The sequence below is a fragment of the Falco cherrug genome, chromosome 5 (assembly GCF_023634085.1).
Source record: "Falco cherrug isolate bFalChe1 chromosome 5, bFalChe1.pri, whole genome shotgun sequence".
Classification (NCBI taxonomy): Eukaryota; Metazoa; Chordata; class Aves; order Falconiformes; family Falconidae; genus Falco; species Falco cherrug.
In genome coordinates this window covers 30,997,325-31,010,992 of record NC_073701.1, presented here as the reverse complement: position 1 = coordinate 31,010,992, position 13,668 = coordinate 30,997,325, and the positions used below count along the sequence as shown (strand labels likewise).

General features: G+C 43.3%; 1 protein-coding gene across 2 annotated transcripts in view; it reads right to left on the bottom strand.

Annotated features, from left to right (window-relative positions):
• Positions 1-11,527, bottom strand: part of TXNRD1 (thioredoxin reductase 1) — a 47,802-nt gene extending 36,275 nt beyond the window's left edge. Inside the window, exon 1 of one of the 2 annotated variants that reach the window (XM_005435055.4) lies at positions 11,432-11,527. In XM_005435055.4, coding sequence (XP_005435112.2) covers positions 11,432-11,483 — 52 coding nt within the window. In that variant the 5' untranslated portion in view covers positions 11,484-11,527. Of the gene's footprint in view, positions 1-4,013; positions 4,033-11,431 lie in introns of those variants that run through there. The other variant, XM_055710776.1, reaches the window with a different exon arrangement.
• Between the last annotated feature and the right edge of the window lie 2,141 nt (positions 11,528-13,668).

Genomic DNA, 13,668 nt, shown 5'->3' with positions numbered 1-13,668 from the left:
AATATTTGGGGCCTCATTACTCAAGACACTCACCACACATAAATGTCAATGCAACTTAATCACCATCCGTGTTTGTACTCCAGCACCGCAGCAGGACCACTGAAGTGGATCCCCTGTTACTGTCTCAGTTATGCTACTATATTCAGAGGCTCTCATATCAGCACTAAAAGTGAGAAGCAATGTTTTTAACAATACTTTGTTAATTCACTTTGTAGAACCCAACCCAAATTTCATTTCAAGTGAAACAGAACAAGATCTTAAAAAGATTGGTCAGGATGAGCTTGGTACAATGCTCTGGGTGATGCTCTGTTTGTGTTGAGAAAGGAATGTACTCTGAATAATAAGAAAAGTACTCTGAATAAGACAAGGTTCCACTGACGAAGTTAAAGGAATGTACCACTGACAATGTTAAAGGAATGTGCTCTGAATAATTAGAAAAGATAAGGTGGGCACCTGAAGGAGAGAAGGAAACCATAAGTCAGGAAATCGTTGAACAAAGAAAATTGAAAGGTTTATTCCACCTAGAACCCACCTATTATGAATGGAATGATTGGGTGTCAAAATCAAATTAATATGTATGTAAAGATGTTGTAATCTCTCACAAAAACTGTATAAAATACCTAACTTTTCACTGAAAACTTTGGAGCTACTTTGTCTGGTGTGAATCAGCTAGCTCCCCAACACTGCACAAAATAAATACTTTTCCTACTTAAAGACAAAATTATTCTCTGAGCAGTTAGTCTGTGCCGTTTTGGCATCACAAGTCTGCTACAACTTTCCAGGTCCACCAGTGAGCATGTGCCATGTCCGCAATGCCCAGTCCTGAAAGGAGCCAAGCAAGTTCAATTTACATGAAAGTCAAACCTAACTGAAAACACAGTTGCCCATAAAATTCAACTAGCATGAGGATCTGGGGGGAAAAAAAGCAGCACCTGAGGCAATAGCAAGGTATTTTTCCCACAGAAAAAAAATTATGTTTTATAAAGAAAAATCTGCAACCCAGGCTATCTTAATTCTGAGATGTGCTAGTTTAGCCCCTTATTGTATTGCTTTGATTTTTCTCATTAATCCTTTCTGCAGGAAAATGCATGTTTATAAGATAGAAAACTAAAGCAGTGCAGAGCAAAATTAACGAAAAAAATCAGGAAAAGCATTATCTTCTAAGTTATTTCCAATTTTCATACCTTTACCACCCAAAAATGTCATAAATATTGCACATGCAAAATGCAACTGTTGAAGTAAATGGAATGCTATTTGAAGATTATAGGATAACCTTTTTGAAAGCATAAGCTAAGGACAAAAGAATGTATTTAATAGCTATGTAACATGAAATATACATAATCACTTTATCTTACCATTTTTACTTTTTCCTGTTCTAGCCACCATACTCCTTGCCAGTTTTGCTCATTGCCAGCTTGCTACTGTTTGCTTTTTTAAACATCCTTAGATCTTACAGCAAATTAACTCTGAATTTATTATTCCCATTGACAAAATCATGGAACGGTGGGAATAGATCCAGAGAGTAATTAAGAAAATCTTGCAGCTAGGAATGGCCCAATTTCTTCCTCCTACGACACACGTAAGTTTAAATCTGACTTGTCCAAGAGACGTATGTTGGTATTTAAAAAGCCCTACTGCCCGGTATGACTACCTATAGAAAGGGGTTAATTGAAGATTGTTCCTGCTTTAAGAGTCAGTTAAACAACGAGTAATCAGCTTATTTGAATTACGTTTCAGTTTTAAAGTAAGTTATCTATCTCTATTTACATTACTGTAATTATTTGTTTTAATCTTCTATTTAACCTCTTCAACAGCACCTGTAACTCCCCTCATCTCTTGTCCCTAATGGGTATTAAAAACTTTGACTTGCTCCTTCAGGAAATGGACGCTGAGTTTCAGGTAATAATCCACTGGTATGCGACCATCCCAGAAGCAAAACTGCCTAGAAGCTGAAATACAAACCTTAATGTCACAGTTTCAACCCACTTTCCTGTAGAATTACTTTAAGATGCTGCCAGAGTTGTCAAATGCGCAGCAGGGAATAGTAATGTCTTAAACTGAAAAACCAAAGATACAGCAGAACATATAAAGAACTTACTGTTTGGGCTTCATTTTAAGTCATTTAGCCTAAATGAGTCAGCTTCACAAGGCTGAAAAAGCTCGTTAAGATGCAGGCTTCACTTCTGAGTTTGTGTCAGCAGACACATCATTGTCCAGAGGAATGAGGTTTGGGTATAACCCCATAGCAGTTTACTCTGCCCCACACTCTGCTACCACACCAGCCTAGCTTTTAGTACATCTGATTTAAAGCTGTATCAGGTATTTTGAAATTATAACGTGGTTTGTGGCAGCATTAGGTAATGGAAATGCTGTGAGTTAACCCTAACTGGTCTCAGGGCACTGCACTGCCCTGAAAGTACAAGGGCAACTGGACTCTCTTCACAGTGGTTTGAGTTTTCTTTTTTCCCCAGAGTTTCCTGTTAGGGTCAAGGAACATTGCATGCTTCCAATGTCAGGCTTTTGACTCAGGCTAGAGGATTTTATGTTGGTGTAACTGAAAGATACTAAGCAATATGGACCCATAACAATAAGCTTATTTCATTAGTTTTAACTCTTAGAAACCTCATCTTCGTACTTGCTAACTCCTGCTGTGCTCCCGCCTTGCGTAAATTCTTACTGCATAGGCATCTTTATTCTTCGTTTGCCAAGCTTCTGACAATTTCCATTCTGCGTAAGACAAACTACTGTATAATACCATAAAGCTACCAAGCGGTTTTAGCTTCAATGTTCTCAAATTATTGCATGCATAAAAATATCTTTACAAATAGACCACTTTCCCAAGGATTTGGTAAAGCTGAAAACACTCCTTCAGTAGTAATGTTCAGTGAAATACTACATCCTAAGAGCACTTTCTGATTTATGCAGAACCACTGTACAGTGCCAGATGTAAGCATAGGTTAATTTTCAGGCATTCATCACTTCAAGATCATTATTTCTCCTTTTTTGTCTGGTTTTATAGGTCTGGTGAGAGCATGGTTTGCACTATGTCCAAGGAGCACCAGAGACCGAAGTCCTGACCCTAAAGAAGTACAGAGCAGACAGCCGAAATGCACCTTTCCCCGCTGCTGTTGCAGCAACATACCAGAACCCTGGTAAACAGAAATTACTTCCATGGACCAGAGGGCCATGCAGCTCCCATCGAACTCCAGCTCTTTCTCCCTGCTGAGCTCACGCTAAGCCGCAGCCTCCCTTCAGGCAGCAGCTTGCGCCCCAGGGACCTGCTCCCCACACCACTGCCCACAGGGCCAGGGTCCCGCATCTCCCCTGGCTCCCGGGAGCGAGGGGATGCAGACAGCCCTGCCCAGCCCCGCTGCCACCTGTGCTGGCCTCAGTCAGTTGGGAGAAAAGCTGAGCATCAGAGGCTGTGTTTGGGAACACGTAACTAACAAGACACGGTCAGATCTGTGGTCACACCAGCTGAAGGCACGATGAAGTTGTTCTGCAGCAGGTGCTCGGTACTCCCATACCCAGAGGACCCACCTGAAGGTGCCCGGCCAGCGGCTGCACCCTGCTCTGACATCCTGGGTGTTTTACCAGGAAACCAAAGTCATTTTCATGGAATCACGGAATGGGTTGGGCTGGAAGGGACCTTAAAGATCACCTAGTTCCAATTCCCCTGCCACAGGCAGGGACACCTTCCACTCAACCAGGTTGCTCCAAGCCACATCAAACCTGGCCTTGAACGCTTCCAGGGATGGGGCATCCACAGCTTCTCTGGGAAACCTGTTCCAGTGCCTCATCACCCTCACAGTATAGCATTTCTTCTGAATACCTAAGCTAACTCTGTCCTCCTTCAGTGTGAAACCATTCTCCCATGTCCCGTCGCTATAGACCCTATATTTCCTTCGACCGCCCTCCCGCCCCACCGCGCTCAGAGCCCACCGCCCCGGCGCTCGGGGCCACCACGCAGGTGCGGGGCCACCACGCAGGTGCCGGGCCGACCGGCCACCTACCTGCCGGCCGCCGCCGCTCTGGGCCGCCGCCGGGCGCCTGCCGCACCGCTTTGCTCTTCCGCGGGGCGCTGCCCATGGCGCGGCTCAGCGCGCAGCCCCGCAGCCCCGCGGCCGCGCAGCCCCCCCGCCCCGGCAGCGCCCCCTCGCGCTCGCGGCCGCCCCGCCCCCAACGCCCGGCTCGGTCGCGATGGCGACAGACGCGGGCGCGCACCCAGCCCGGGGCTGGCGCGACCCCTGGCGGACCCGGCGACGCGCTGGGCCCGGGCGGCCGGGCGGGGGGCGGCCTGGCACGGCGGGTGGGAGCGGGCGAGGGCCAGGCCGCGGCTCTGCCCGCCTTGCTCTCGCTTCTTCCGCGGGGCGCGCAGCGGCGGGGGCGGCGCGGTCCGGGGCGAGGGGCTGCGGCCGCCGGGTGCTGCCTGCGGGGCCGCTTCCCGTCGAGGGCGGGGGCCTGGACCCCGGCGGGGCCGCGGCGCTGCCGGGGGCGGGTCGCTGCCGGCTCCCACCGCCGAGCGGGCCCGCCGGCCGCCATCCGGGGGTGCTGGCGTTAGAAAAGCGTTCAGGAGGTGCTTGAGAAATACGTTTTTTGCACAGTTCATGGCTCATACTATGGAATCTCCCTATATAAAGAAGACCAGGACCCGCTGAGAAATTAATTGTGAGGCTGAAAGTCTGATGGGGCTCATCACACTGCGCCCCTCCGGGCTCCGGACGTGGCTTGTCATCATTATCTTACCGCCTGCACAGGTCGTGGCCCCATAGTGGTGGCTTCACCCGACCCTGTGACAGGAGGGGTGCCTGCCAAGAAGGATTTCTGGCATAAATCAAGGAGACAGACAGGGCAAGATGAAAGCCATGACCCTACAAACCACCAACAGACCCGCACACAGGTGACTGCTGTTACTGTCACCTCCAATTTGAGCTTTCTTTACTCTTTATGTGGAAACATGTGACTTGTTACACCAAACGCGGCAATTTATCCGATCCGTATTCTCACAACAAACGCAGACATTTGTTTGAAAGGTTTTAAAAGGACACCGAGCCAATCGTTGACATTTTTGGTGGATGGATCTTCTTTTTAGTTGCACAGATTGACTGCCAGGCTATATGTGGAGCGAGCGTGAATGTGCTGTAACGCTAATGCACAGCAACAAAGTGCATCCTATAGATGCGGGAGCTCTTAATCCAGTTCTTCACATGACCGTTGGGTTGCTCTGTGGTCCTGCAGAAGTCACTCATGATAAGTGTCCCCCAGTGTAAAATGTAAATGTCACAGAATCACAGAACAGACAGGATTGGAAGGGACCTCTGGAGATCTAGTCCCAGCCCCTGCTAAAGCAGGTTCACCTACAGCAGGTTGCACAGAGTCGTGACCAGGTGGATTTTGAATGTCTCCAGAGAAGGAGACTGCACAGCCTCTCCGGGCAGCCTGTCCCAGTGCTCTAACTCCCTCGAAGTAAGGAAGTTTTCCTCACATTCAGATGGAACTTCCTGTGCTGCAGTTTGTGCCTGTTGCCCCTTGTCCTGTCACTGGGCGCTGCTGAGAAGAGCCTGGCCCCAGCTCTTGACACTCGCCCTTAAGATATTTGTAGCCATTGATAAGATCCCCTCTCAGTCTTCTTCAGGCTAAACAGGCCTCTCAGCCTTTCCTCATAAGGGAGATGCTCCAGTCCCCTAATTACCTTGGCAGCCCTCTGCTGGACCCTCCCCAGCAGTTCCCTGTCTCTCTGGAACTGGGGAGCCCAGCACTGGGCACGGCACTCCAGGTGCGGCCCCACCAGGGCAGAGCAGAGGGGCAGGATCACCTCCCTCACCTGCTGGCCACGCTCCTCTGATGCACCCCAAGGTCCCACTGGCCACCTTGGCCACACGGGCACACGGCTGGCTCGTGGGCAACTTGCTGTCCACCAGGACTCCCAGGTCCTTCTCCGCAGAGCTGCCTCCCAGCTGGTCAGCACCAGCCTGGTGCGTGGGGCTGTTCCTCCCTGGGGGCAGGACCCTACACTTGCCTTTGGTGAACTCCATCAGGTTCCTCTCCTCCCAACTCTCCTGCCTCTCCAGGTCTCGCTGAATGGCAGTGCAGCCTTCTGGTGTATCAGCCATTCCTCCCTGCTTTGTATCACCAGCATGTCATGTCTTTTTATCCTATAATGCCTACAGAGTTGTGATTATCTTACTAACCCTTTTAGTCCAGGACCCCAACCACATTGGCACTCAGTACTCTGCCACAAAAGTAACAATGAGCAACAGCAAAGGACCAAAAGAAAGGAAGAGACACAACAGGATAACTTTGAGTCTTGTGGTGTAAGAGGCATTGCCTCCCTGTCCTCAACCTTTTTGTATAGAGGACTTCAGAAGTTCCCATTTCTGTTGCTGTTACTCTTCTGCTCTGCAGTGGTATCTCCAGTGTCAGCTGGGGTTTCTAATAAAAAAAACCCGAACAACTAAGCTTACGACTCTAAGTAGAAAAAAGTCTCTGAACTCACTGTGGGAATGATCACTGTGATTTTAGAAATTATGTCTTCAATATAGGTATCTATAATAGCAAAAGTTATTATGATAATGAGGGTAATAATTGTTATGGGCATACAGGGATTACTATAGCTTCAGAAATAAAGTTATTAAAATAATTTGCTGAACAGGCTTGGGGAAGGAACTTTACACCACCAAACCCCATCTCAAGATTTTCATTAAATGGGGACTACCAGCTGGCAACTCAGTCAATGTGAGAAAAATCAAGTTTAAAAAAAACACCTTGGAGTGCTCTTACTCATTCATAATGTTTCATTTTGCTTATTGGTTTGCAGTTACGTTCCAATCACATTTCCTTTCAGTAAGAAAAGAAAAAGGTCTTATGTTTCTGTGGTGAAGATCCACTGAAGCAATGGAAAAAAAAGAAGTTCTACCTCTGAGGTGTTTTGTTTGCAAAAGCATTTGAGATAGTTTTCATTTGAAAACCACTGCATCCAAAAATCAGAATTCTCCAAGATCACTTGTAACTAAAGAGTCTGTCACTGCAGAACAGAATCTTGATGCTCCACCGAAAGACTAGCACCCATTTTCACCTTCTTTACCCCACTCCTCCCTAATCTGTTGCTTTTGTCTACAGTTTTACTGGCCCACATCACCTCTTTTGTTAGTTATTACTACCTCCTCACAAACTACCTTTAGGCCATTCAAAGTATACCCTGATAGCTTCTGTTCCTTAACTCTTAATCAGACCATTCCTGATCTCAGCCTTTTAAAGAGTAAAGCCCTCCTCCTGAATCACATGTTGTGACCAACTCCAAGGTCCTATAAAACTCTTCCCTTTTGGCTGATTTAATCTTATTATCTTGCCAGATCATCCTCTCTCCAGTTTTATCTACTCCTTTACTTTCTTTATGTGTTCCTCCACAGAGGTCTTTTGTTTGCTCTTACAATGTTCCCTGTGTTAAATCATTTTTCTGGGCAGATCCAAAAAGTATCTGCACTCTTTTCATTTAAATTTTGCCTAGAAATTACAATTTTTACGAGGCTTAGGAAAAGCCACGTACATCCATTTATCTTCTAATTTATTCTTAGTTGACTGAAGTGTACATACACATACAGTGCTGGACCACTGAAACATAGGCAGAATATGGTGACAAGAACAATGGAAAGTCAGAAGAGGATGGAAGAAAAATGCAGTATATTCCAGTTATTAGTATTGTGATCTCCTGATGCCTTGTCTGTATGTTACAGACTCTTTTTGTCAGTCTTTGCCTTTCTCTCCCTATTTAGACTCTTTGGGAGAAAGAGTTTTTCTTCCTCTGTGTTTAGAAAACGCTTGACATTTCAATCTCTGCTGCTGTCCTCCTCACAAATAATCTTCATGCTGTCCTTTTCCACTAGCAAGGACACACATAGGAGAGCAGTCTTTGGGATCATACAGTTGAAAGACACCCTGGATCCCGTAATATCGCCCTGATACAGACACAAGCTTAAACCCCCGTTGGAGTCAGAGATGAGTGTGCGTACTGAAGTCACTGGGAGACTGAAAGCCTATTTCAGTCTGACACCAAAGCACTGATTTAAATATGCCTTGGATTTGTCTGTCTGTTAATTCCATCTACATGAAAATTTAGTGCAGATCTTCAGAATTGCTGTGTTAAGAAGCAGGACAGCAAAGCCTGTTTCATTAGAAATATCAGTAGAACAACGGAAAGTCTTGAAAATCTGTCACATTGTGTCCTGTTTTCAATACTGGAATACTATAAGGCATAGACTGCATAAGCTACCATTAAGATTAAGAGATCAGCTGTGATAAATTCAATTAATGTGTAAAAATAAAACACTTGAACAACTAATAAAAATAGTAATTACTTAAGATATTAACTGATAAGGTTCTTTATAAAGATGAAATGTAAGGTGTTTTACTCTGTCTTGAAGTCTCGATAAAGATATTTTATAGCAAACATATTCAGTGCATTATTGCTGCTGAAGAACCCCGTAACAGAGCTGCGATAATCGAAGTGGTACATCAATGGGACCAGTCCCTCAGTTGTTTCTGAGATAATTGATTCCCAGATCCCTGGGGCTATTATAAGAGTGATCATTAAAATAATATTAGAATTTCTATTCCCACAAAGATTTCTATATATTCCTTCTGTATCTATAAACTGGGAGGAAGACTCTCTCAGTAAATGGAGAGCCCACAGTGCCATCTTCTTATGAAGTACAGAATTCTTGGTGCCAAATGCAAAATCACCTAAATATTAGCATTATTAAAGCTGACACAGTCCTTGCATTTTCTGAAAATTAATGGCATTGAAATATCACCAGTCATTTCTGCAAGCTTAGATTCATCTTACCTTATACCAGCCACCTAGATGTTGGCCTTTCACATAAGCTCTTGATCTAAGCTCCTTTGGTAGCCAACAGAGAAAGACAGGTGTGTCGAGATAGTAACTCATGCTTTCAAAGACAGGCACTTCTAAAAGAGTGAGCCTATCCCTAACCCTTAGTATGGACAAATCCAAGTGAGAAGACTTGCAGCTTTCATGTCTAAATTGACAGAAGAAATCTATGTCTCTGCCTACACTGCAAATGAGACAGTGTCAGTCAGTATCTTAGTGACAGTTACAGAGCACAGTTAAGATCTACCCAGTGCAACAGATTCTGACAGAACAATTTTGTTTTAGTGATGCGGCTGACACAATGGTAATGTACACAGGCCTTTCAATCACTGCAGTTTGGAATCCCATATAATCATCTCTACAGGAAGGAAACTACAAATACTGACAAGTGCCACAGCCTCTGGAAACCTCTGATACGTCCTGGAAAGTCCTGAATTCCTCCAGTCACACCAAGCAAAACTAAGTGATCAAATCTACTACCATTGTGCAATTCAACCACATGGACAAAATGTGAGAACATAGGCTTTATGAAAAGAAATTTTCATGATACAAAGCAAAACTTAGTTCTGTAGTCCTCCAAAGCCCCTACTCGGTAACTCCAGTATGTCAGCACTAACAGCCTCCTGGCTTTCATAACTGTAACTTTGTAATCAAAATGGAACTGGGCAATAGTCCTCATTTCCTCACTTCTCATCTTCATCTGACTTGCCTTCTGTGCTCCCTCTGCAGTACCCAAAACAGAGCTGTAATGGAACCCAGCCTCCCCACCCATGGGAGATGTAGGGTTTCACTGCCTAGCCATAATGCAGTTGCTTGTCCTCTTGCACAGCAGAATTAAATAAGCCACCTTTCACCATACATTCGCTACTGATACATTTCCTTCCCACATGTAGCTGATAATAGGAGAAAATCCAAAACATAACCATAGAATTCAGTTGAATGCTGATGATAACAAATAAACCCACATGAACAACACTTGCAAATAGGTCATAAATTTAGCTACAAAAAATTAAGTTAAAAATTTTACTTGAGCTACTTAGGCTTTTCATTTTATACTTTGTATTACTTGCCATAAGGTTTGGAAAAGCTGAATGATTTCATTCTTTTCTGTATAAAATGAACATTGATTTTTTCCCCCGTGTTTCAGGAAGAGCCAAAACCAATGCAAATGTTTGTATCCAGGAGGCTGTAATGGCACAATTGCAAAGCAAGGCTCCTGTCAGATTGCATCTCAAAACTGTGGCATTTCTTTGTTGAAAACAAAGCAGAGAAGATACTGTTATTACAGTCTCACCTATAACTGTTGCTGTATTATTCATGGACAAGTTACAGGCTTCTGCCAAGATCTCTTCTAATCCTTGAAATGGTTCTGTGTGGACCATCATCTGGCACATGTACTTTGAAGTTCTTTGTTGCTCTTGGAATGTTTATACTTGATGTTTTAGACACATTTTAATATATAAATTACCTGGTTACAAGTCAGTTCTGCTCCAGGTACATTTCAAAGGGATTGCTGCTAGCCACATTTAACCTCATCTGCTGAGATTAACTGGCACACGTAAACAAGCAGTATCTTTGGATCTACTTGCTTGTCTACCTGTTCCACTGGTGCAAACAATAAATTGATCTTTCTTTTATCTAAAGGAACAAGACTTAGGCATTAATGTACAGCCTATCTGTCTTAGCTCCCCTAATAACTGGAAACGTTGGCCAATTTTAATCAAATTTACTTAGTGGAATATGTCTCAACATATGACATTTCTGTATTTCTTGTGAAGTTGAGCAGTGGCAAGGAAAAGGCTCAAAAATGAGTTCAGCTCTTACTAGAGGTTGCACACTGGAGCTCAGTCTCAAGAAGTCTTCAGGAAATGGCTTCACTTGTCATTCGCCTGTTCTCTTAGTGGCTAAGCCATTCACAGTTCAGCTGAAAGTAGGAAAGTAATATGGCCACTGACTGAAAAAATGGCGAACTGAGGCACAGCAGGATTAAAACTCAGGCCTTCAAAGGTATTTATGCACCTCTCAATTGAAATCTGATGGCCTGGATTTACAGTAATTTGCCCAAGGTCATACAAGAAGCGTGCTGTAGACCTGGGAATTGAATCTAAGCTTGCACCTTGGTATTTGGACTTACCAAATGAGATTAGTAATTTCAGAAATGCACTCTGCCTAGCCCCTTCTTTGGCTGGATACCATTCTGCTGTGAATAAACACATCTTCTAGTCCTCACGGTGTGGATGTCAAAGCTGGCTACTATTATAGCTCTGCCTCCCAGGGGTACTGTCACAGCACAGACCATACACATGACTCCCCTTCAGAGCTGTGGGACCACACAGCATGAAGGCCACCTGAACACATAGTTCCTTTCAACTGTAGCAGAAATTTTACTGTTAAAGGGGCAAAACTATTTAAAACCAAGGTACACTTGGGTAGCTGAAGAATTTTTCAACACAACTAAAAGCGATTCATCCTTGGAAAAGTAAAAATGAGGTGAACTTCAGTTAATTCCATCTGATCTCATCTTACTGTGACTTGGTTAATTACCTGTAGATAATTTCTTCTGGATTTCTGCATTCAATCTTTCTTCACATAGCATTGCCCGGCTCTGTAGCAGCTTCCATTAGCTTTAATTAGGATTGTCTAATACAAATGCTCCAATCTAAAAAAAAGAGAGGTAACAAGCATTAGGAAGACCACTGTTAAGAATGAAAATAAATTTCTGAGGCACCATGGAGTTAATAGTTTGACAAAAGACCTATTCCCAGTCTGTTACACTTAGAATTTCACAGTAATAAGAACTCTGCAGAATGTTAGATGATACCCCCCCAGTGCTATTTCTACAAAAATTGTAATTTCTTGTTTCAAACACATACTTTTCCAAATGACAGTCCAGAATGCAAGTAGGGTACATTTCAGAGCAGACTGACATATCTGTTCTGGTTTAAAGAACATGCTTGCTCACCTTTGACAGCTTTCTTAGCGAACACTTACTAAGCAGAACAGAAGATATGTGAAGATTTTGATTTCCTTACTGAAAATTTCAGCCACAAAATTACAACCTCATCAAATAGATCACAACCTCACAAAGCTCTCTTACATCTTACTGCAGTTACCTCCACCTACTCTTGAACATTCTTCCTTTCTTTTTGCATAGACAGAATTTGAGCTGATCTAAAAGGAGAGGTAGATTGGACACAGAATCTTGAGGAACAAGACAGAGAAATTATATGTGAACCTGGAGAATATAAAATCTAAATGACATGACAGGGAATTTGAGACTGTAACTGATAAACAGCTAGATAATAAAGCAACAAGCATTACGCTAGATGATTTATCAAGGTTCACACAAGACACCACTGACACTGTACAGATGAGAGATGCAGATCAGACATGTTGAAATACACCTTTTCAGGATATACGGTATGAATAGAACATTTAGTGCTGCAAATATATTGAGCTTGAAGAATGTACTTAGCATATGGATAAAATAATAAAGCGATTAAAGACTGCATGATAAATGTGTGACAGAAATTGTTACTAATGGAAGAACACGAGAAAAAGTGTACGTAAAGGGGAATGCTGGCTTGGATTGCCTGGCTTCAGTTGGCTGACAAGTTTAACCACTGAGTGCTGTTCTGTCATCAATAACAGTGAATACTTGTTCCCACTATGCTATCCTAAAGAAAAATGTTGCATAAAATAGGTGGATAAGTAGTATTTCCATCAATACAACACTGATAAATGCCAGCAAAAACACTACAGGAGAAAAGACTAATGCTTCTGTTTCAAGTTTGAAAAATGCGCAGTAAAAAGATTTGAGGGCCATGCCAACAAGGAGATTAAAAAATTTGACTAGCTGCTCAAAAAAAAAAAAAAAGGACACTGCTCTGTGCCCTGAAGAACCTGCACACTGGTCAGTGTTCATCTTTCTCCTTACTTGTGAAATTCTGGGCTGAGACGAAAGAATCCATCCAAAGATCTTAAAACTGCACAGCAAGATGAATAGTGTATTGTCATGGTATTATATTTAGTGAACACAAGCTATGAAATAGATAAAGGGGAAAATGCACTCCCTAAGGCCCCAAAGTCAGTGAATGTTCTTGCATTATTTTACATCTTCTGGGCATTTTAAAAAAAAAAACTAATTAAAAAAAGTACCCAGGAGGCAGAATCAAGCTGCATATAGCATTTGCAGTAAAAACCTGAGGCCATGCAAAATTTGTCTCGTATGATGTTTCAGTTTAAACTCAAAAGAAACCAAACAAATGGACATTTTGAGTGAATTTGAATCTTTGTGAGATATCAAAACACATATAATTAATGTTGCTATGTGAAGCCAAGTGGAAATGTGTAAGGTTCATTGAGTTTTGTTTTGTTTAAATCCAAATGCCAGAAGAAAGCTAGGAGGGGAATGCACTTATTTATCAGGTATTAACTGGAAGAAGAATGCTAGCAAAGGCCATTGTGAAACATGAGTTTCCTATCAGTTTAGAGTAAATACTCAAGGACCTCAAGTAATGAAGAATGACTATAGGTTATTAAGAACTGCACCTACTCCCAAAAGTCTAGGAATGCACCTCCAAGATCAGCTATCCAGGGACACTTGGCAAAGTGAGTCTGAATAAACCAAGTGCTTCCCTGCATGGGAAGATTAGACCGAGCCTCATCATTCCTATACTGGGGCATCACTGGAGTCACCTGAATCAAGACCTCTGCCAACCTACTGGCTTTTCCATTTGCAGCACCGGCACAGGAGCCTCCTATTTGCCACCATTTCCTCC